This window comes from Phalacrocorax aristotelis, chromosome 2, assembly GCF_949628215.1.
Source record: "Phalacrocorax aristotelis chromosome 2, bGulAri2.1, whole genome shotgun sequence".
NCBI classification, from domain to species: domain Eukaryota; kingdom Metazoa; phylum Chordata; class Aves; order Suliformes; family Phalacrocoracidae; genus Phalacrocorax; species Phalacrocorax aristotelis.
In genome coordinates, this window is record NC_134277.1 from 63,610,574 (window position 1) to 63,635,787 (window position 25,214).

The 25,214-nt window shown below is 42.8% G+C and overlaps 1 protein-coding gene across 8 annotated transcripts; it reads right to left on the minus strand.

The window, feature by feature from the left end:
* Positions 1-23,936, minus strand: ADNP2 (ADNP homeobox 2). 8 transcript variants are annotated; one of them, XM_075083841.1, is made up of 7 exons: positions 23,539-23,935; positions 20,686-20,884; positions 18,188-18,362; positions 17,854-18,014; positions 15,784-15,903; positions 9,104-9,193; positions 1-5,413 (listed from the first exon to the last, which is right to left on the minus strand). In XM_075083841.1, exons 5-7 carry the CDS (start codon positions 15,889-15,891, stop codon positions 2,366-2,368), a joined length of 3,246 nt encoding a protein of 1,081 aa, XP_074939942.1. In that variant the 5' UTR covers positions 15,892-15,903; positions 17,854-18,014; positions 18,188-18,362; positions 20,686-20,884; positions 23,539-23,935; the 3' UTR covers positions 1-2,365. The 8 variants fall into 8 exon arrangements, with proteins under 8 accessions (XP_074939942.1, XP_074939945.1, XP_074939944.1 ...); XM_075083844.1 differs by lacking the exons at positions 18,188-18,362; positions 20,686-20,884 and adding an exon at positions 5,500-5,556 and having other exon boundaries at positions 23,539-23,936; XM_075083843.1 differs by lacking the exon at positions 20,686-20,884 and having other exon boundaries at positions 18,188-18,323.
* Between the last annotated feature and the right edge of the window lie 1,278 nt (positions 23,937-25,214).

Sequence of the window (25,214 nt, forward strand, 5' to 3'; positions counted from 1 at the left end):
AAGTTAGAAAGCTGGTTTATTTGAATCTACGAAATCAAAGACCAATAAATAAAATGCTTAACATCATCACTGGACACTACAGAGGAAAACTCTGGTAAGACTGGTGCCCCAAGCATGGACGAACCCTGAAATGACTTCTCTGCTCCCCACTCCAAGCCACGCTGTTCTCTCAAGAACAACCTTTAACCGTTCATGGCAAGCCTTCCCCAGATGCACGCTCCCAAATTCCTCCTCCCTGCGGGAGTTTCAATGGTACCAGCAGAACTACCCGAAGATGGCAGGGCTCAAAGTATCAAGGCTTTAAGAGTGAAATTGAGTGTCTAGATTTCAGAACTTCTATAGGGCATCCCTCTTCCTCAGCGAGAGCCCTTCAAACTGCTTCATGAACTGTCCTATGCCCAGGTATAATTATTTTATTTTTAATGAGTTATTATTAGGCTATAAGAACACACTGCTTCTTACTCACTGTCACTCTTTGGGGTAGGGTGTGCAGACAATCCCATAAACGGTGCTTGTGGTTGTTCAATGCTGCTATTAAATGACTAGGTTTTTCCAAATAACAGATTATCTCAAGTTTAAGTTAACGGTATGTTATATATACATTAAAATGCTTTGAAATTCTCAATATGAAAATATCAAGATTGTATCCAAAATAGAATTTCAAACAGCTTATAGAATCTCAGGTGGACAAATTCACCAAATTCTGCTAAAAACGGCACAAAGAACAATTCTGTACCTGCTTTAAAAACTACTGCACAGAGCAAAAGTATGCTTACTACTTAAATAGAAATAAGCTCGGACATATCACCTTTTCCTTGCAACCCTAGCACAAGTGAACTGACAGAGAAGCCTGTCTTTGTTTTTCATCTGGGAAAGATGGGTGGGGAGAGGGGGATGAAGAGGAGGAACAAGAAAAAATGCATATTATACGTTATTTATTATATAACTGGCTATTAATGAATATTGGAGGCACCGTTTGACAAGCCAGATGAAACCAAGCATATCCAGAAAGGAAGGACAGTACTAAACAAGGCCACAATGTGGCCACCAGTACTAGAGTTTGTTCTTCAAATCAAATGAACCTTCCCAACAGCTTTCATGCAACCTGTAATAGGGATGCGAGTTCATACTGAACAATATAGTCTATTGGGGTTTTATACTATTCTTATGCCCTCTGTAGGACAATAAAAAACAATCACTACATGAGTATCATCGGTTCAGGCACTCGACAGAGTTTAAAGACTTGACGCTACCAATTCAGCCAGTTTCAGTTTGTACAATTTCTGACTCAAAGGACTTCAGGCCATGTATCGCATTTGCTGGGGAGGAGGCACGGCTCAGTTACCGCCCCATGCAACAGCAATTTAAAATAAAAATCGGATTTTTCACCAAACTTTGGTGATATTTGGATAGGGCTTCTACAGATAAGTGATGTGCACAGAAGCCACATACTCCACGTATCAAAGCAATCCAATACTCTCCAAAGCAGTTTTGCTTTTTGAAAAAGAAACAAAACCAAATGCCGCTACCAGGCTTTGAACAAAAGGTATTTAAACAACCAGGCTTCAATACCAACAAAAAGAGTAAAACACTTCCAGTTAGCAAGATCTATTTAACAGATAATAACACAACCATTTCAAGTGAGTTAATTATAACACCTCAATAGGCACCCGCAAGCCCCTCAATCCCCACCACGTTAACACTAGTTAGATACTGCAAGTCACCAGACTTAACTGGCACAGGTATTCCGACTGACGGAAAAAAAAATAACAGATTGCCCTGTATCTTATTGCTACCAGTGCACTGGGAATTTGAAGGGGCAATGGATGTAAAGGCTATAATCACTTCTTCAGTCGATAAAACAAAAAAGGTTAAAAAAATTGGGACTTAAAACCACAATAATCAAATAGATGTTTTTCATGTAGTTTACCTCAGTATTTTAACGAACATTATACATTTTATTGTTTAGAAAAGGATGACAACATTGCAGAAAAAATAAAATAAAGTTCGTTTGTAACAGGACAAAGGTTTTACATGGTGGTATAAAAAGTGTAATGGGAGCCTGGAGGGGTAGAAAGGGCAACAAACAACAAAAAAAGAAACCCAAACAAAAAAAAAAAACCCACTACTCCAGAAAAAGAAAAAAGCTAAAACAAATTCCAGATGTGTAAGTCTGAAGGTTTTAGCTTTTTCAAATACACAGCTACGTGTGCCTTTCACAAAAACAGTCACAGCTGAACAAGACTTTTTGTACTACTGCACCCTTCAACAGGCCAGTCTGCAAGTTAAAACAAGTAACACAATAAACTGCTAAATCGGTAAGTATGCCATTATGGATTGCTTTTAGCTGTTATAAAAAGCTTGTTTACATATCTAACGGTTCATCTTTTATATTCAAACTGTGCTTAATATTTTTTAGTTCAGACATACTGAAACCCAGCAGCACAGATGATTTGTGATTATTTATCGCCTTTAAGCATATATTTCTCCTTTTTCCAAAGAACGATGCAACATCAATTTTCCACGCATATAGCAGTGAGGAAAGTAATTCCATCTCTTTTTTAGAAGGATATGGCCTCTCATGAAAATAGTCTATCAAAAACTGTTTTTGAGCCTCGTATGAATTGTGATCATAGTGTTTAGGATCTACTGCTAGAATGCGAAGATCCTCACTAGAAGGAAGCTTCTTCATCTCAGTCCTAGTATTAATCTTTTGTCGCTTGAAAGGCACTACCCCTGAATTCACTTCATTTTCTGGAGATAGAGCTATGCCAGTACTTAAGCCCGGAGGCTGCTGTTCCTTATTCCTTTGGTCTTCTGCAACAAAGCATGAATCCGATTGCTTTCTTTTCAGTATCCCAGAATCATGCTTATCACCATTCACAAACAGTAGCTCGCTCTTCTCAGTACACTCAAGCTGCATATTCATGCTTGAGTTGCTGTCTTTGGGAGCACTTCTACAACGGAGCAAATGTACAGCGATAGCTGTTAGAGTCATATTTCCAGTGTACACACCGCAACAGTGGATGCACTTGAAAGCAGGAGACTTCAAAATTGTATGTACAGTTGGCATTATATGATGTCGCTCTTTCAAATGCATTTCATAGGTTTCTTTACTAACAAACGTACCAAAGCAAAATGGGCAGGTTAAAACTTTTTTGTTGCACCTATTGTTCATTTCTGCCGTCTGAGGTTTCACTTTGATGTAAACAGGGACAAGCGTCCTCGAGTTCAGGCCAGCAAGCACTGCCAAATGTACTTCTCTTTCACCAATGTCTTCTTCTGGTAACATGGTACTGAAATCAAAGTGTGGAAATACAAGGTCACCCTGAGCATCATTACCTAGTTGGAATCCTCTGTTGCTATAGTCTGCGTGTAACTGCTTCTTCCCATTGTGCGTAGCTTTATTGTGCTCCACAAGGCTTTTTAAGTCATGGAAAGTAACTGTGCAAAACAAGCAAGCTAAGCCATGCATCAAGAGATGTTTCATGAGCTCTTCCTCACAGAGAAAACATTTGCAAGAGAAACACCTGACTGTCTTTTCTGTCATCCACCTTAGAAAGGGTGCACAAGCTGCTAGTTTGTCAGGTTCCAGGGTCTCCTCCATTTTTATTTCACCATGTTTGTGGGCCACCTCCATGTGCACCTGGTAAACATTGGACGGGAAAAGCTCATTGCAAACAGGGCAAGTCTTCCACTGCTTAGCCTGTCTGATAGCCTGACTTGTTTCAAGACCAGGTGGGGAGGCTTGTAGCGATATACCTGGAGATGTTAAAAGCACTGGAGGAGAGGGTGCACTAGCCGGTGACTGGGACAACTGAGTTATTGTGCCAGACTGCATTAATTGGTTGGGCATTTGTGGTGGCGTAACAGTTGCTACTCCACCACCAGGAGTTACAGGCAAAGTAACTGAAACTGGGGCAAGAGTGTACATAGGTATCCCATTAACCTGCTTACCAGTTGGAATCAACTGCCTAAGTATAGAACCTGCAGTGAAAAAAGTTGCATTTTGAGAAACTGCAGGTTGAACTGGCTGATTTACTAGGAAAACTGCTGGGGCAACAGGTTGATTAAGCTGAAGAAACCCAGGTCTGACAGGCTGTCTGACAGGAACAACCCCAGAGGCAACGGGCTGGTTAAGCTGCAGAACCCCTGACGCAACTGGCTGTGCCATGGGAAGGACCCTGGGACCAAGGGGTCTATTCACATTCCCAAGCGATTGATTGACTGTGAGAACTCCTGGTGCAACCGGCCGATTAACAGGGAGGACCCCTGGTGCAACTGGTCGATTCACAGGGAGGACTCCTGGTGCAACCGGTCGATTCACAGGGCTGACAGGCTGAGTAACAGGTAGTGGTCCAGCTGCAACTGGACCATTTATAGTACCAAGGGGCTGATTAATAGGAAAGAGCCCAGGCCTGACAGGCTGATTAAGAGGAAGCACTGCAGGGGCCACAGTTCTGTTTACAGTCCCAACAGAATGACTAATAGGAACAGCTCCAGCCCTCACAGGCTGATTAACGGGGAGCCTATGGGAAACGATGATAGGCTGGGAAGGTGATGGCTGAATATTAACATTATTCTGACCTACAGGAACATTACTAGACACAAGAGTAACATGTGATGGGGTAACAACCGGAGCAGAAGTTGTATGTTCAAGGCTACTAGAGGCACTTGGAACCGTCGGTGGTCTGACTGGGCTTTGAACTGGTTTTGGCTGCACCACACTCTGGTTTTGATTATTCTGTGGAAATGCAAGCTGGACGCAAGCCGGAGCTGCGACAGAACCTGCTGGGGCAGGGGCAGGTCCTGCAGATGGAGCAGTCGCTGCCATGTCTTGGGAAGGCTTTGGAGCAATATGCATTTGTTTCACGAGTCCTGGTTTCTTAATATGTTCTGAAATCACAGACCGAAGTTTGTTCTCCAGGTCTCGGTGTGTTTCAGCTGTCAAGACATGATACATTAAAGAATCTTGGCTGTTTGCAGAAGCATTACACTTTTTACAGTAATGCTCAATAGAATTCTCTTTATGTTCATCAGGTTTCTCACCAAAATATGTACTTACTAAGTTTTGAAAATGGTTCATCAGAACATGTTTCTTCATGTTGTAATACAATGTGTCTGTAAACTGACATTTTAGACATGTGAAGTTTATGATGTCACTCCTGAATTGTTTCATGCCATCCAAAATGCTGACTGTGTAGTTCTGTATTCTTTTATTAGATGAATGAAACATCCGGATATGTTTTCCCGTTACTTTGGGACCAGAAGCAAATGCACATTTTGGGCAAGGAACCACCAGCTCTTGGTCCATTTCATCCTCATGGTAACGGTGCAAGTGATTCTTGAATGAAGTAAGCAATTTTGATGAGAACTTGCATAAGCTACAGCAGTACGGCTTTGTTCTGTATCTCTGCAAACAAAAACAAAAACATCCACTTAGAAACTGCCAGTTCCTAAATCCCTGTTATCTGTTTGAAAGTAAGTCTGCTTTATCACCTGTCAAAAATGCCTTCATGGGATGTATAGCATGTATCTTCTCAGTTTCATGGAGATCTGTTTTTGAAAAGCAGACTTAAAGATGACATACTTAAAAGTAGAAACATTTGTGCCCTTTTTGTTTCTTTATAATGTATTAAGAAGCCTTAAATGAGTTCATTTCTACTCCAGTTCTCAAGAAGTAATTCTGAAGCCCCTTTTTTAAAGATGAGAATCACAGAACAAGCTAAGAAGAATTTGTATGCCACTGTACATAGGAGGTGAAGCCTTAGCAATTAGGAACAGCAGCCCTTTTAACACGACCCTTCTAAACCTTTATTTAGTTCAGGGCCACCTCATATCTACTGGAGAAAAGGACAGAAGAGAGAAGGGGTGGAGGTTTTTTGTGTATTTCAATACCCTCCCTTCACTGAAAGCTCTCCAATAGCACCTCTCCCAGCAAAGCCACAAAAGACTAATTTTTAAAGAACATTCTTTTGGAGTCAGATTAATAATAGAAGGAGAAAGGAATAAAAACCCCTTTTATGATAAAGCAGCAATGACCTCTTTGTATTATCTCAAGATACTGGACATCCCATCACAGTAATTTAAGAAATTTTGTCTAGCACACTCATTACAGAGCACATAGATTCTTCTCAGAAAAGTATTTCAACTGTATAAGAATAAGCTTTACTATCTTCCACTAAATAGGGGTTTGCTCCCTCAATTACGTGTCACTTGACAGCATTACTTTTTGTATCCATATGAACATTTTCTCCTTTTTCCAAAAAACTGTAGCCCTGTCAACCATTTCTTTCTTATCAACTTCCTATGAAGTTAATCCTGGCTCCTGCCAAAAACTACAGGATCAGCCACAGCAACATTCAGGTGACAAAACTGCACTCTCAAACATCTAGTAGAACTTGCCTGTTCCCTCAGATGTGTTTATTTTCACCTTACTGACTTCTCCCCTTATGAAACACCATCCAAAGGGAACAAGCTGTTCCACTGCTATAGCATCCAGCCTTCACAGGCACACTGTGAAGAGCTGTAGCAAAAATTTGTGCAGGTTTTTTTGTCATTTTGTATAGCCATGAAGGTGTCATCTATTAGCAGTGCTAGAAGAGTCTCCTGATAACTAAAATCCAGCCCCTAAATTCAAAAGATTGGGTCAGATGAAGCCACTGGCTGGCTAAGGCTGCCATGGAGTACACTGTGAAGGTATCTGTGAATTATCCTCTACTGAAGACTCTTCTGGTGTCTGGTCTTATCTGCTAGTAAACAGCACCACAGCAAATAAGAAGCAGCTGCAATCTTCCTTTTAAACCATACCGAGCAGAGAAAAGGCCAATGACACTAATGAACTAACAAAGCATACAGACCATTATTAAAAGCTGCACCTCGCTACCCTTACTTCTGAAGAAGCCAGGTGACAAAGAGAGGTGACTGCTTATTTTAATTTGCAGTCTGAGGCTTAGAAAAGCTTATATGCTTTTAAATACTGGGCCCATACATTCCTTACTTCCCCACCAACCCCATTTCTGGTTTGGGTCTTTCTGTCCCCGTAAACTTATACCACAGTGCAATATGCTGTCAATATTTCCTTGCTGCCAGGTCTGAACAATCATTGTTAGGTACAGTGAGAATACCCTACAAGTAAGTGGTCCAAGTGCTGAATTAATTTACTATTCCATAGTAATGATGTCTGTACTTCTTAGACAAACAAGCACTGCAGTATACCACTAAGAAACTGCCCCAGTACCTCCATACTGGTAAGCCTAGGGGAAATAACGGTCCATGCTTTCTTAGATAATTTATTTTTGATAGAACTAAAAATTATGAGATTTCAGCAAAAGAAAAAGAGTTCTGTACCTCAAGTTCTACCAAATTAAGATGAATACTGAAGTCCCACTACTTAGCTAAAAAGAAAAACAACAATAAAAAATCCCACAAAATTCTGTTTCAGCAGAACACAAGTACGCTGAAGACTGCTATTTTGATGTTTTCTATATGAAATAGAGCTCTTCCACACAGGCACTGAAGAAAATTATTTCATCAGTACATTCTCGCATATGCATCTAAGCTGCTTTTTATGTTTGCAAGCGCTACTACAGTGTACCAATGGCAACTCAGTTTTAGAGAAAATTTGACAAAATACTCTAAGCCACTTCGGAAAAGTGAAGCTTCTTGGAGATTGACCAACACAACCCTAAACTATACAAATGGAATCCAAAAAGGCTTGTTAGAGGCATTCAGGAAGACTCAGTTAATCCCACTCCAAAGAACAAACCCCAGAACACCCTCCTCTTCCCTGTTTCATATCCCCTGCTCATCTAACATAGAAAATCTTCTAACACTGAATTTCTTTCTTTAGTCAAAAGGTGGAAGAAGAGGCAAAACCACACAAAATCAGCAGGCTAGAGCTGATAAAAGGAGTTTTCCATGTGCATAAAAAGGAAAACAAAAAACACACACAAGAAAGAGAGGCCATCATAACCAATAACAGCATTTATTCCATTCACCTAAAAAGGTTGTCTTCACTGAAGGTAACTGTAGGCCTTATCTGAAGTGATGCCAGGAGGCTAGATGCAATCTCTCTATGGACCTAGTCAAACAACAAGTCACATTTGACTATTTTATCCACAAACTCATTGAACAGATGAGCCTCCAGTCTTTAAAGGTGTGAACCCAAGTTCAGGAGATAACTTAGGAGACAAAGCAGACAAAGGTCCTGAAGGGCAGGAGGGGCCACTTTCCATTAAATGAGTTTGGCAAAGACAGGAGTGGCTTTGTTTAGTCAGCCTGTATGCTGAGGGCTTTGTTAAAAAACAAAAAAGCAATGATACTGTCTTTAACACAAGTGCAAAAGGCAAATAAAAAACACATCCTGGCAAACCACCACCTTATCCTAAACCATTACCTTTTGATCCAGGATGAAAAGAGCAGACCCACCACTGTTCACATGCTGCTGACAGGTCTTCATCATGGAAGCAATCTGAAGCCCTAAGACTCTTCAGCAAGACTGAGGAAAAAACCTATCTTTTCTTCTGGATATACTCCTATGCTCTATATAGTATCTTAGAAACTTGCTAGAATATAAAATTATTGACATTCTTTAGTTTGTTCATCTCAGTCCTGCTTTTCTTGCAGATTCTAGCTTCACACAAGATTCCAGCTATACAGAATTAAAAACTGTTTCACATACGCAAATCCAACTAATGTTTTCCACTGCAACCCTATCCCAAGCCACTAATGATAGTTTCAGCTTAATCCACTCCCATCTATGCAATCACATTTTCACCCTTCCAATGAAACAAGAAGCATGTTGTATACAAGAGCACGTTAAGACTACACATCAGATTAGGCTACGGCAGAATAGTAGCATGACATCTTAAATACTGATGTTCAAGGCTGTATCCGTAAAGCGTATATAGTCTGTATAATCAGCTGCATCACAGGAAAGAACAAGAGGAAACGAAATATTATTCTCTGACTAGTAGTACTTAGAAAACAGATGTTAACACTTTAAAAAAATTATATTTTAACTTTTCCAGAACTTCTGAAGATAAAATTTAGTGACTCTACATGCACACCTACCCAGAATTTGTCACACAAATATACATACCTTCCTTTTGCCCACGGGCTCCCAAGGAGAGACATCACTCCATGAAGTGTTACAAAAGTGTTTTTCACCTGGGTCAAAACTTTTAAGATTCTGAAAGAAAAAAGAAAACAAGAAATAATCTGCTTTTGCAGTCTGTTCTGAATACAAAGATAGTCTCAATACAGAGCAAGGAAAAACCACACAGAGAATGAAGGGGAAGTCCATACAGTATTCAGATACAGGTCTCAAAACTCAGTTCAAAGAAATTACTTCTTTGACCCCTCTCTGATTTATTTTACCTCAAATACTTGTTCATGACTACCCTGTAATATAGCAGGAATTCTGAACACTTCATAGTTACTGAAAACAATACAGGAGTGAAAAATGTTTACACTTTAATTCCATTGTTCACTGAACTTGGCTAGAAGCACTGACAGATATTTTCTCCCTCTATCTTCCTCCTCCTAGATCTGTAATAGTTCACTATTTATTCCCATTTATTAACTTACCGCTATGGTTTACTTTGCAACAGGTTTTAGTTTTAAATCTTCATACCATTGCTATGCTTTTAACTTGGAAAAAGCAATGACATCCCCAGAAGCTTATTTCAAAGAGCAGCAGTGTTTTTCTCAAGCTGTAAAAGCAATGGTATTATTGCATCTGGAACAACTGTATCAGGGTAAACAACTTTCCTTATAGCATTCTTCTATATAATCCCATCAGAGCAGTTCATGTTTGTTAAGCCAAAGCCAGCTACTACTCTAAAAATCTTAAGTTGCATTCCAATTTTCTGAGGCCCACACATATCCAAAGCACAAACTTAATTAAAAAAATAACAACTAGATTCCCATTTGCTAGGCTTTTCTGAAGACCCCAGGCTAGCTTCAACAGCACACTAGAGTATCTTAGATGAAACACAGCCTAGCAATCCAGGCTTAACAAACATAAAACCAGCATCACTTCCCCCCTCACATTCTCCTTCCCTTTCACAAACCTCTCTTCACTCAAAATTCTGCAAGATGCTTTGAGAGGACGAGATGTTTTCACCTCTGCACCAAACCCCATTGGAACAGCAGAAGCAGGTAATAAAGACCATTTAAGATTAGATCTTCAAGAAAAGTAGAATTAGTAAATCTAGTAGTTTGTGTCAAAAAAAACAATGAAACATTTATGTGAAGTTTACAAGCAACACAGGATATAGTGAACAACAAAAAGAAACAAAGCCTCGAGCAGTCAAATACACAATCCTACTTAATGCAGGCTTCTGTCTGCACTAGGCTCCTGTCCACACTGTGCAACTGTTAGCATCCCAGTATGTACAACAGATTATAGTGAGCTAGAAGGGCATGCCAGTGGTAATTTGGTTAAAACTAAATTATTTGAGAATTGAAAAAATGTAGCTACATTTGCAGCAAGTTTTCTAGGATTTTCTACCTTCAGGTTTCTCAATGGAGAACCCTGAAGAGCTCAGGGCAACAAACACACACCTTCCATTCTAATCAACATCTAGGCACTAAATGAGTCCTATTTGCACTTCAGCCAAACCTTAGAGGAAACATCTTAGAAAGATCACTTGCATGGAACGAGAAATCCCACTGCCTTAGTGAACACGATCCTTTTCTTACATGTTTGATTAAAAAAACCCAAAGAGACTCAAGATTTAGTAACAATTCTTCAGCCAAACACACTGGATTTTCTTGAAGTTTATTGCCTACCCCAAACATGTTCTGTTTTTGGTTTGAGTGTTCTTCACCAAGAAGGGCTCCTAGACTTGAAACCAGATTACCACAAGCCAAATACGTGTGATAGTAAGTCTAGATCATTTTACTGAAACAGTTATTTCCTACAGAGAAATATTCACTGATAAAGATAACCATTCTTATCACTACAATTGGTGCTGCAAACACCTATTCCAAACTCTTGCTTTAAGCAGAGATCCACACCAACATCTCAGAAGCAAGCTTTGATTGGATAACTTGTTATACCCTTCCCACATTTATCACTTTGAGGAGGGGGAGGAAAACAGGAGAATGGAAAGGTAACAAGACGGAAATAAAAACCCTCTGAAAAGCCTGATTAATCCTGATGCATATGGGTATTTATAAGTTTAAGACAAAATATTGTAAAACTAAGACCTGTTCTCCCCTCTATTGCTATTTTCCAGAACAAAAAGATAAAGTGCTCAGAGTTTAAAGACTTAAAGACCATAATATGTTAAAGATGCTAAAATAGTTTACTAAAGGAAAGTCTGACATTACAACATACTTAAAAGTACTACTTGGAGAATCCAACTAGCAAGCTAGCACAAAAGCCTCATGCTTCCTTCCTAGCAGAGATCAACTAAGAACTTTTAGCCCAAAAACTAATCCATTTGGTCTCCAAGCTACAAAGAGATACTAGTTGTATGTGAAATTCATTCACCTTCCGAACAAACTACTGTCCATTATCATGCCTTATTAGAACAGTTTAAGACCAATTGTAAGACCAGGTGGCAGGTCACATCTGTATATCATTTCACACCACTTCCTAAGTTGTCCATCCTCCTCACAAGGACAATGTCCAGAAACCAAACTTAATATCTGAGGGGGAAAAAAATTAAAAACCAAACAACTTAATCTACTTCTCACCTATACCTCTCGCCATCACACACCCTATTCTAACAAGAAGAAATACTATCATGATATGAGCCAAGTACTAATCAAGTTCTATAAACCAATTCTTCTTGCTGATAAAGTTATACCAGAACCAGCCTCAGATTACCTGGTAAAAACAATCTGAAGTTATTAATTTGGTTGACGGAGAATTATTTGCAAAAAATTAAAATGCTATTTTTGGGGGCCCACATTCCACAGATCTTTTTCCTGAATGGAAAATGTTCGCTGGGTTCCCCACCACCACCTATTAAAATGAAACAAAACCATGCAAACACACACCACCACCCCCCCCCAAAAAAAACCCAACCAACACCCAACTTATTCCTCATTCAAAATTAAACTCCACCATACTGAAGTCAAAAAGTTTGACTGCAATCAATTGCACACAAAAAAAGCTAACATCATCAAAACATTTCTACTTCAAAGGGTCAACCCAGAACAGCTTCTTAGAGGTTTAAGTACAAAACAATATAAAAGGCAATAAAAACAGTAAGAAAATATTAGACACACTATTCCATGAACTCTTGTAAAATTTATTTAGAGATATAAAACATTGTTCAACTGCAAAAACCAAGAATGTTCCAGAATTAGATACACACGTAGGTCTTAAGAATTTTTTCCAATTGTTTACTTCTACAGTTTCAGAAAAAAAAAAACCCACAAAAGACAACACCACCCCTACAGAGAGTTAACTAACTTGAGTACCATCATACAGAATTAATCTAAACTCTTGACTACAATAAATGTGAAGTAATGAACATTCTGAACAGCAAAAAACAGCTAGGTATCAGCTGGCTGAAACACGCTACTGTGTACTCAGATAGTTGCATTACTGTGTTATGGTTTTAACTCAGCAGGCAGCTTAGCACCACAGAGCCATTTGCTCACTCCCCACTCAATGGGACAGGAGGGAGATTTGGGGGGCAGTAAACCACCAAATCGCCCCAAAAAACCCAACAAAATAAAAAACCACCAAAAACCACCCAAAAAACCAAACCCACCACCGCACCAGTGGAGATAAAGGTAACCCAACAACAGAGGGGTCCCCCAAGAGACCAGGTAAAGTAGACAACTGTTTAATTCTCTCCGTCTCCAAGGCAGCTACACCAAAAGCCCAATGGTCCCCTGCTGGGTCCTTGAAATACCCACTCCTGAGACAGTCTATGCCAAGGATGCACAGAGCCTCTGGGCCAGTCACAATGGGGTGCTTTTGCCACTCATTCCCAGTTAGGCTCACTTCGGCCTCCAATACAGCTAGCTCTTGGGATCCCCGTGTCACTTCAGCAATGCTGATGGGGTCTGCCCCTGTAGAGTTTGTATTAGAGTTTGTATTAGAGGCATTAGAGTGCACTGTGCACCGGTGTCCACTTGAGCCTTATACCCCTGTGGGTCTGATGTGCCAAGCCATTGAATCCACACAGTCCAGTAAACACAGCTGTCCCTTTCCCCCACCTGGCTGGAGGCAGGGCCCCTCTAGTCCTGGTCAGAGTAGCCATTACTCACTTCTTGCAAATATGAATCAGAAGTTCCTTTATTAAGATCAGGAGTAAGACCAGCCCTTCTACTCTGTCTGGGGAACCGTCCACCGGAAACTGGAGCAGCAGTTTTCCTGGAAGGACCCACTTTTGCAATGGTTTTGCCTTGCAACTCACCTACCCATGCCTCCAGGGTCAAGGTAGGTTTTCCATCTCACTCCCTCACGCCCTCCCCATGGTCACGCAGCTAAAACCACAGGGTGGCCCGTGGTGTGCACCCACTATAACCTCTCTCTTGAGCACAGCAAGACTTCCTCACAAACAGGTGAGATACTGGTCGTAAGAGGTGGGGAGTAGGACATATCTTCTTTGAGTTGCTGGACCTCCTGGGACAGTATCACCACAGCCAAGACACAGGGCTGTATGGAGGAGAGAGACTTGCTCCGTATTGCCAGAGTTGGTCTGCCAATTCATCTACCATTTGTCCCTCTCCATCTTTCCATGTCACTACGACCAAAGAGTTGGCATACAACACTGGTGTGCTCCATACAGACTTCCATCACACCGGTCACGTGCACTTGACTTCATCTGGATCTTTGCATAACTGCTTCTTTTCCAGGTCATTATAAATCACCTCCAGAACAGCTAATTCCCACAGGTACTGGAGTACCCGCAGTGCCTGTCGTTTTGTTGTCAGATGCAGAGACCTCCTCTTCACCTTCAGGGCACTAAATAGTGTTGAACAGGGCTCAGGAGGCATGGGCCAGGCCCCAGCCCATTGCCAGGATTTGCATCTCTCTGCAATTGTCAAGGTGACAGCTGACTTCTTCCAAATATTTTACTAGTTTTTCAGGATTCTGCACTTGTTCAGGGGCAAAACTCCCAAACCTTGGAGGCGCCCGCTGGCCTAGGTACTTGCCCACACAGCCTGCCACTCATAACTACCCAGCCTTGGGGCAGACCGCTGCGTGGTTTTCTTAAATAGCTGTTTAACCTTAAACAAGTCATGAAACACATTCAGGAGGCAAAGGAATACGAGCATGCTGGTTGGACTATGCCAAGGATATTCAGAATTCTCCAGAGCTATTTTAACTAGCCTGCAAGAGAAGGGGAAAGGGAAGGGGCAGCGGAAAGGGTCCCCCCTTGTCTCCCCCATAAATTGGCTCTCCAAGGAGAAGAGGTAAAGAGTGAGAGCAAATAAATCAACATTGCAACCAGCGACTCTTAACCTAACAATGACTGATTGTAACAAGTTTATTTTAACATGCTCTGGCCAGACCTGCTGTTATCTCAACCTTTTGAGAGCGACAGGTTGGTGCCAAAAAAAAAAAAAGACTGTCGTGGTTTTACCTGTCAGGCAGCTCAACACCACACAGCCATTTGCTCACTCCTCCCTCAGTGGGATGGGGAAGAGAATTGAAAAAAAAAAAAAAAATTCATTGGTTGAGATACAAAACAATTTAGTAGCGCAGACAAAAAAAGGAAAATAATGACAACAAAAGACTATGCAAAACAAGTGATACACAGTGAAATTGCTCACCACCCACTGACCAATGCCCAGCCTGTTCCCAAACAGCAGATGCCCTGGCCACCTTTTCCCCAGCTTATATGCTCAGCATGATACCACATGGTATGGAATACCCCTTTGGTCAGCTGGGGTCAGCTGTCCCAGCTGTGTGCACTCCCAGCTTCTCGTGCGCTCCCAGCCGACTCGCTGGTGGGGCAGTGTACGAAGCAGGAGAAGTCCTTGACTCTGCGTAAGTTCTGCTCAGCAGTAACTGAGCTATCAGTGTGTTGTCACCATTATTTTCATCCTAAATCTAAAACACAGCACTATCCCAGCTACTAGGAAGAAAAGTTATCCCAGCCAAAACCAGGACACTGTTTACCCTTCTTCCGCTATTCGGCTTGCCAATCTCAAGGTGTGAAATCCTCCTGCCTGTTGCACAGTACCTTCTGAAAGTGGCAGCAATGGTACTAGCTTCATCCTGATTGCCCCGGTATACTTGCACATATTTTTTAAGATGCAGAACTGAACTGTAGCTCATTAAGAGGAGTTTGGTATTTTTCCCTGGACACAGTTTAAAGGCCTGCAACAAGATTACTCCGTCTGACTGCCTGTCCGTCTTCAGAAATATGGACAATTTTATATCCTTCAGAGGCTTGCCCTTGATATATGACAGAATGCTGCTGAGGAGCCTCAAGTCTTCATCTCCTTGTGATCTCAACAGCATTGCAAAAAAGTTGCTGTGTAGTACACAAATAACATTTCATTATTCTGTGGGGGTTTTCCTAAAGCTGTACTGCTTCCTTTTGTTGAAATATTTCTAGCAAAGAATATGCAGCACCACCTACAAGGCACCTGGTTGAGAAATAAAGTTTCTTTCAATGTTATGAACTAAAACACTAAGATCCACCCCGGGCATATGACTAGTCAGTCACGAGTAATCCTCCAAGTAAAGACCCCACCATAAAGATTTAGGGCAGAGGGGTATCATATATACGCTAAAAAGTGAAATATTTTTCAAGGATTTATGTTTCACATTGGTTTACATTATTTCCAGTGCTTTACCTTCAACAGTTCCCTGCAGCTGTCAAGCCCAAGATCCACAAGAATGTCCTTCACCTTTTTTCGAGCCTTCCTGATATTATCAAGATTCTGAACAGGAATTTGAAACATTTTGCACTTTTCCTGAAAAAGAAATACAGAAAAGTGATGGAATACTTGAACACAGGCATTTGCATTCAACAGTATCAAAACAAAAACTAAAGTCTGCAAAATGTATTCTTAAATATGAAAACCCAAAAGCCTTAAGCCAAAGAACTGCGCTCATTAAAATTTCCCAGTAGATCACTTGCTTCCTCCTAAAGGAAGCACAACCTGATTTGGGGGGAGAAAAAAAAATCCTTTGCATTTCTTCCCTCTTATCTAACCACAATCCACATTCTTCTTCCAGATCTCTTTGCATCTATACGGCAGCTATGCTGGGTTTTGTGGGTTTTTTTTTTGTAAGAGAACATGAATGCCAGAATTTGACTATGTTCTATTCAGAAAATTACTCTCATCTAGGAAGGAAGAATTCAACACCTTGAATGGTAATGTCAAGATAAGAAGCCTCTCCACCTTGTTCTTGGAGAACAAGTCTTACGAGGAGTGGCTGAGGGAGTTGGGGTTGTTCAGCCTGAAGAAGAGGAGGCTGAGGGGAGACCTTATTGCTCTCTACAGCTACATGAAAGGATGTTGTAGTGGGGTGGGTGTTGGTCTCTTCTCCCAAGTCACTAGTGATAGGATGAGAGGAAATGGCCTCAAATTGCATCAGGGGAGGTTTAGATTGGGTATTAGGAAAAATTTCTTCAGTGAAAGGGTGTTCATGCATTGGAACAGGCTGCCCAGAGAGGTGGTGGAGTCACCATCCCTGGAGGTATTTAAAAAACGTGTAGAAGTGGCACTTCAGAGCATGGTTTAGAAAGCATGGTGGTGTTGGCTTGACAGTTGGACTTGACGATCCTAAAGGTCTTTTACAACCCATGATAATCTGTTTTGTTGTCATTTATGTACATGCTTAAAATATGATTGCTAGTGAAATATTAATTTCCTGCGGAAATTTTTGCTGCTGTAAGCCAATATGGACCTTGGCATACAACAAGCTGCTACTACAGTAATGCAGTAGAAATAAAATGTAATTAATGTATGGCCCTGATAGCTAAATATGCTGAAATCAGACAAATATTTTTAATACCCATATGCTTTCAGGTCTCCTGAAGGATATATAGCTCTATCACCCTGCCTTGGTCCAGAAATTGGATTTATACACTAACCTGCTCCCTCCAGCAACCTGCAATAGCAGGAGCCTAACATACAAAGGAGGACGACAGCCTAAGCATGATTACAGAAAGATTATCTGCTGCAGGTCATCAATTTGAAGGGTCGCTGCAAAGTGTGGCTGGCCATCTGTCTGGAACATGCCACCAGGAAGGTTCTAGCGCTTCCCCAACAACTAGGCTTTTATCACTCCCTACGCAGCCGGGCTATGGACACATCAGTTGCTTATCTTCAGCTCCCAGTACACCATAAGGTATCCCCATAGGCTTAGCTTTAGAAGTATGTGCCTTTACCACCTCCTCTCTAGATTAAAGCAAAATGCAATTGAGACTGAGATTTAAGAAATTTAAATGGGCACAAAATGCAACAGAACTACGCTGCATTGAAAAAGGTCACTGGGAGTTTCACAGCTATTTCTTTGTTCTTAGCTGGCAGAGAACCTAATAGAGTTTAGAAGATCTCAGTCCTACTGCTAAACAATTTATCCATCCAGGACAAGTTCTAACAAGAAAAACACACCCAAACTGTACTTCAGCCATATGATGGTCCCGAGCGTCTTGAAAAGCTACACTTCTCAAAAAAGAGTAACATCACTGTCAACATAAAAACTTTGCCTTGAAAGGCAAGACTTTCCTGTAAACAGTTGCAAAAAACCCCTTCCCATGTAAGACAGAAGCTACAAGCTAAGAAAAATGAAAACCCAGAAAAATAACCTTTTTCTACTCTATGTCATTACTCAAGAAGAAAAAAACCCCAAGCTTAAATTTATGTGCAAAAGTTACAATTGAGGTTTTCTTAATTAAAATTCAAACAACTCACATGCTATTCTCCTCTTCTTCTCCCCCCAAAGGAAAGATGTGTAGAGAGAAATGGAGAGGGAGCCCCATTTGACAGATGCTAGTCTTGTTTTCTAATATTTTTTATCGGTAAGAAGTCTGGAAGACATTCTGATACCATTGGGGTGGGTGTGGAACAGGAACCTATACAGAATGGAATAAATTAGAGTAACTAGTCTGGCATTCTGTCAAAAATCCAAGGAGAAAAGTTTAAGACAAAAGTCCTCTTTTTAAAGTGAAGTCAACCGGGAATTTGTACAGTCTCTGGTTAAAGCTTTATGATTAGTCCCTCTAGATAGCAGGTTATGTGCACCAACCCCATGGTCCACTGCAGGTAACAACAGAGCAGACAGGATGTCACCATGCTCAGTTCAGCCAGATGATGTGGTTCAATACGTTAGGCTCCACTGGAAACAGTTCCTTCACCTCAGTCCTTTAACTGATATATTGATGCTACTGAAGAAGATGAAGCAGACATTTCTTGAGGCATGTCTATCTCACAAAAAAGAAACATTAGTCTACAAAGGTGGTATAGTATGTAACATCCATGTATCTCAAAGAGCTTTCTTATCCAGTAATCTTTCTGAAATGGAAGTCATTAATCCAGGAAACAACAAAAAACCGCAAAACAAGAAAACTGGAAAATAAGTAATTTGTATTCAAGTTTATTTAAGTAGCTGATTTTCAATTCAAAAATATGGATATTTCTGTATCATGTGCAGGGTTATTCAGCTAGTCTTTAAACAGACTGCTTGGGAGTAAGACTCTAAGTTACTCCACTAACATTCCCTGTACCCATTAGGCCAGCAATGCCCCGTCATAAAGGTCACAAAATTTCAACCTTCTAGGCTTATTCCCTCAAGCCCTCAGTTTAATTCCCCAATTACTATACAGTTTATTATCTATACTCTTTTACTACTGATTTATTTCCCTTTTGTTTTGGACATTCTTCAAGCCTTAGCTTGCACTTTATTTCCAGGTATAATTACAGTCAATCTTTTGTTGGTATGCATCCCATTCTTAACAAGCAAATTCAACAGGAAAGCACTACAATAATATTAAACCTGAGTTACCCTAGCCCAAGAGCCTTGATCCTTTTACTGCATTGGCTACCTAAAAGACAAATTTATCTTAAACTACTTTTAGCTGTAGTTTCCAGAAAACTGATAATCCATTGAGTTTTCATAGACAATACATTTTCATAAACAGAACCAAGGCAACTTAATAGCAAAATAGAAGAATTATTGTAGCAGCTGATGTCCCAAACTCAGTTCTAAAAAAGTCATTCAACCCTTGCTCGTGCATTTTATCCATCAATCTATTCCTGCATTTACTGTTCATTTAGGTAACACCTCCATAATGATACAGCAAACTGGAGTTTTATGCAATACTAAAGGTTCCCTTCATTTCTGCAACATTTGTCGTCATATATAACAACATCCAACTACATTCAGCTTTTCAACGACCATATATGCAACTCTTCCCTTCCAGTAGTACTGTAGTATTTTAATACTAGCCTAAACAAGAAAGTAACAGTGTTGACAGCAACTTACTAGTCAAAGACAAATACTACTAGTTTGCCAAGTAACCATGCCTGATCATTTCTCTGTATGAAAAACACAAAAATACTAACATTTCACCTCTTCAAAATCAGAAGTCACCACAAAGTAGGAAGTTCCTATTTGCCTTCCTTTTAGTCTACTTCTTGGAACAATACTCATTCACCTTAGAAGGTACCTCAAGAGGACACCCAATCCTGCCTTCTATTTAAAACAGGCTCAACAATCAGTTGCCAGCCACCAGGGCACTCTGTCTTGGCCAGTCAGGTCTTTAAAACCTCCACAGAGGTTTGACAGGCTCTCTGGGGAACCTCTTCTAGTGATGGGCTGTACTCGGAGTGAAAGGTTTTTTTCCTTACATCAAATCAGCACCATTTTAGTTTGTGTTTCTAAGGAAACTAGGTATATGCAATTAAATTAAATATGAAGCTGGTAGAGCTGGAGCAAGGAAGATGAACAAATGTGCCTTCTGTGTGCATGCAAATACATGCAAATACATCCAGAAAAATCTGTCACTGAACTAGATAATCAGACATTTCTAGAGATTTCATGAAAACAGGCAGCTAGAGAGAAACCATATCAGAAGACCCACAGAGAAGGCAGCTGCAATGTAACCCTTTTTAGACACGAGATAAATCTACACAGAAGCCAGATCTCCAGAGTTTTCCGAGGAAGCTGGCCTTCAATATCTTGCTCACTGAACCACTGATAGGAGGGAAGTTATGAAAGGATTACAGAATTTTGTCCCTTCGTATTATCTGCTTTGGAAATTAAATCACTTAGTTTTTATACCTTTTTATTTAGTAAACTGTCATTAGTAACTGTAGAAGAGTTTTTTTGTAAAGACTTTCAGGTTTTGGGATATTTGGGTGAGAGTATTTTTAAAGGGGTTTTTTGTTGTTTTGTTTTTTGTGTTTTTTTTAAACCTACTTCTATTTCAGCAGTTATCAGAGCTGATAAGCACCAATAAAGAATTCTTTATTTTCATTTTATAAACTCATTGGAAGTTGGTCATTCAATATTAGTTGAGAAAACAATAACTGCTTCATTCCTGACATTGAAATGAGAGCCTGTGATCTACTAATTCTAAGAATCTAAAGAACAAGAACACTGGATGGCAGAATTGGCAGCCAGGAAGACAGCACACTGAGAAACTGCCCAGAAGAACATGAGTTCAGCTTGGCAGTGCCAAGTTTTACTCTCATCCATTTTGTTTTGGTTTTTGGTAAGCTTACAAGCCCTCCAAGAATTCATACCTGGGTATCTGCTCAACCACATATTACACTGACGGTTCCATTCCCTGGACTTATCTCGTCTCTGCATTCTGAGAGACCTAACTGGATTTAAGAGTACATTGGCACCATCAAAGCTTATCCAGCCTTTGGAGGTAGATGAAAGAATATAGCTTCCTATTAACATCTCTAGGTGTTTTAACAGCTTTGAAAGGTTTGATTCCTGGAAAGAAAAACAATTGATTAGAATGGATACTATTCTTGTTCATTATTTCATCTATTGTAAATTAAAATTTAACTGGTTACAGAAAAATATAGATTAATAAAACTTACGAGTGGTTCTGATCAACAAAATAATTCTACTTTGGATAGAAATTGGAATTTAAGAAAACAAGTGCAACTTGATAGCAACCTCAGGTAAAAAAACCAAAACAAACGCTTTTTGTGCAACTAAATTGGAAACCTTTTCGGGTCTCAAATCATAGTCTCTATAGTCACTATAGAGAGACTACAGTCTCTCATAGTCACTATAATTTTGCTCTTTTCCTGGCTATAAATCACATACCTGTTAAAAGAGCCATCTAATCCAACACAAAGATGGCCATCACTCAAAAGTTGCTAACACAGTAAAAAGCATTTAAGTATGTGATTACATGGACAAAGATACAGTGCATCAACCTGCACCTTTCCTAAAGGTCAAATCAAAACAAGCGTAGATAAGTAACTACAGCTACTGTGCTTTAAATAACTACTGTGATGCTTCATTAACCCAAAACCAAGTCTCTGTTATCCAAGACTAGTTAGAAGAGAAGGGACTACACCCTTCAAACTCATGGAGCCTTACTAGAGCACTGTGACCCATACAGAGCTTGATTCCCTTGGGGATCAGCATGAGACAGAAAATGAACCCAGTAGGACCCAAGCTCATTCTAGATGACTTGAGCATCTACGTGGACCCTACTCAAATCCTGCAGGGCTCATCAGCCACATGCAAGCAGAAAAGTTGCACACCAAGCCCAGGTCCTCTAGGAAGAAGTACGGCTGTATTTGTACAGCACTAGTCAGCCTGGTATGACTCAAAGACATTTCATACAGGTGCACAGACAGTCCACAGCACAAATAACCCAGAACCTGAATAATTCAGCAAGGGGACAGAACTGAAAGAAATAAGGCTGTGCTACAGGTTTCAGCAGAAGGAGTGAAGTGTTTAAACATAAGCCAGCTCTACCAGCATTCAACAAGACTTAACCCAAATTGAGGAGTTCCCCGTGGTAAAACAAGGCATTATAGCTCCTCATTGTGCCTGAGGATTTGCTACAATTTGGGGGGGGGGGGGGGGGGGGGGGTGGGGGGGGGTGTTGGTGTTGGTTTTTTTACAAAGCTTTCATGAAATTAACTATTAGAATTACAGGTCTTATTACAGCTTAAAATAGAGCATATTTACTACACACGCTTTGTCTAAATATGGCTCTAAAGAAACCCCCTTTTCTTGTTCAAAATTAAACTGAAAGTTTATTAAAAAGAGCACTAAGATTTCAACAATATAGATTGCATTGGAGATCCCAAAAGTGCATCTTTATAAGCCTTTCATTATAAGTCTTTAAAACTTTTAGGGGTTCAAACATGCTTTTTTGATGTTAGGAAACTATTAAGGAAAACAACCAATTCCCCCTCAATAGTTTACCTGTCAGAACTTAAGTATTTATCAACTGAAAGGGAGTTGTTCCTAATTTTGACAGTAGAGAAGCATGAATTGTTGCAGCAGAAGTCAAATACCTATCTTTTACTCCCTTTACAAAGCAGGGCAAAAAGACCTTCCCGCTACTTGCTCTCAAGTGCAAGGCAAGTGCATTCAAATGTTTTTAATGATTTGCATTGTATGAGTTACGTTCCCTTACATTATTCATAAACTTTATTTTTTCAAAAATTTATGCATTGAAGTACCACAAGGATATTTAATGCGAATTTGCATGCCATTAACCTTTTCGTTCTAATTTTGCATTTATACTATTCCCGTGAACATCAGTTTCCCATAAACTGTTTCAAATACCCATATCGTCTGGAAGTAATTATGACTTTTCATCCACAGACTTTGAGACAACAGGTTGTTAGGTTGGTTCCTTAGATACTCCATTACTTAAGGACTAATAGAAATTGGGGTGCGCGGGGGGAGGGGAAAGTGGCCCTCAGCAGCTGTTTAACAAACAGTAGCGGGAAGGCAGCGAGTCTTCCCCGAGTTAAAATGCCTCATTAGGCTAATTTCCCCTTCCGACCCCGGGCAAACCCGGAAGTCCCGCTCGGGCGCGCCGCGGCCAGGGGCCGGGGGTCACTCCCGGGCAGGCCCCGGGGGCCGCCTCCGCGGGGACGGGGCGGGCATCGCTCCTCTGCGGCGGGGCCGGCCCCGGCGGCCGCCGCCCCGCTACCCGCCTGGTCTCCAGAGAGCGCCAAGCGGTGCCGGCGCCGCCCGACAGCCCCGACGGGCCGAGTGCGGAGCTGGCAGCCCCGGGGCCGGCACCCTCGGAGCTGACAGGGGCCACCCGGGCCGTCCGGCTGCCGCGGGAGCTCCAGCACAAACGCCTGCGGCGCCCCCAGGTGCTTGCCAGGGGAGAGAGGCTCGGCTCGGGAACTCCGCCGTCGCGAAGGGGCACTGCCCCGGCCCCACGCCGCGGGACTCGGCGTAGAGACCCTTCTCGCCCGCCCCCCGGCGAGGTCCGGGCTCCCCGCACCCCGCCAAGCGCGCCGAGGGCCGAGCGCAGCCAGTGTCCACCGAAAGCCGCCGGGTCGCCCCGGCGGCCGCAGCGCCCCCGCTCGGCGAGGCCGCCCTGCCGCGGGCACGCCCGCTCCGCCCCGCCCCCCGGGTCGCCCCGCTGCACCTACCCGGCCGGGCTGCAGGGGGAGCCCGCCACCGCGCTGCCGCCTCGCCGCCGCCGCTCCTCCCTTCGCTGCCGCCGCCGCCTGCAGGGTCGCGGGCCCGCGCCGCAGCCTCCGCCTCCCGCTCCTCACAGCGCCGGCCCCGCCGCCGCCGCCGCCGCCTCGGTCGCCGCGCCCCTCCCGCGCCGTGCCGTGCCCGCCGCCCCGCCCCGCGGCTCCTCCTCCGCCGCCGCCTGCTGCTGGTGGTGGTGGTGGTGCCGCGCTCACTGGGCGCGCCGCGAGGGCGGTGGCGGCGACAGCACCGCTGGAGCCCGGGACCGACCGCGGCTGAGCCCCCGCCCCGGCGCCGCGCCCGCCGCCCCGCGCCCGCCCTCCAGCCTCCGCCCGCTCCTCATCCACAGCAGAAAGAGAAAATGGCGCTTGATTTATCCCAGGAAGTGACGTCGAGGCTCATTTGCATGCCAGGCAGCCAGCCAATGGGAAGAGAATTGGGCCAAAGCTCCCATTGGCTCCCCGGAGGAGCTGGGCGCGGCTGGGGGCGGGGCCTCGTGGGGGAGGCCCTCCGGCCCCGGGGCTTACCTGCGCCCTTGTCACCTGCCCCTCCCAGGAGCGCCGCTGGGGGCTCTCGCGAGACCTGGGGGCATGACGTCACGGAGTGGGAGGAACCTGAGGACATCGTGTCCATGACGTGAGGTCACCACGTGACCACCCAGCAGCCCTCTCCTGATTTGCATGGAATGTGGGGTGAAGCCTTATTTGCGTACTGTGGGCTGGAGGCCCCGCCCACCTCACCCAGCCAATAGAGTGAGGTGGGGCCTGGCAGCCAGGCTTCCCATTGGAGGAGGCCCCACCTGGCATCTCGGCACATGGCTCACACCTCCCCAGCCTGGTGCTCCACGTTGGCCATGGTGGGGCTGGGGCGCCCTGGCGAGGAGCTGTGGGAGCTCTGGTGTGGGTCCCGGGCACAGGAGCCCCAGCAGACACCTCTCCCATGACATTGCCTGGGAGCCTGGCAGTATCCCGCCCATGGCACTTGAAGGCACTGCAGTCTGATGAAAGGTCAGTGTCTTGGGCTGTATCTACTGGATATCTCCGTGCTGAGCAGCAAGCACGGTTCTTATGCCTACCATGATAGTAGATGGTTTCTAATGAACACAAGATGGAAACAACCAATCCCCTGTGCTGGTAGGTAACAGCCAAACCACAAGGACCAAGATAACCAGCCACATCAGCAGCATGGGTGGCCCTCCACCACTGAGACGCCTGGTGTGGCTCTGTGGCCAGAGCAGGGAGGAAGCAGGTCATGGCAGGACGTGCACTGCAGTTGAGGTGCATAGGGCCATGCACCAGTACCCGCTCCCTGCCATCCCTGCCATCTTCCTGGGACAGCTTTTAGTCTTCCCCTTCCCCACAAGGTTGTCCTGGCTTTGCTCAGGCCATCTCCAAAGGGTTTGCAAACTAATTACTTGAACTAGAGTTTCTTTAAGTATTCACAATAAGAATGAAATGCTCATTGCATGGAAGCCAAGGGGAATTTTGCCATTTGCCTTGGCAGCCATATGATTTCACCATTTGTCTATACATAGAATCATAGAATGCTTTGGGTTGGAAGGGACCATTAAAGGCCATCTAGTCCAACCCCCCTGCAGTGAGCAGGACCATCTTCAGCTAGATCAAGTTGC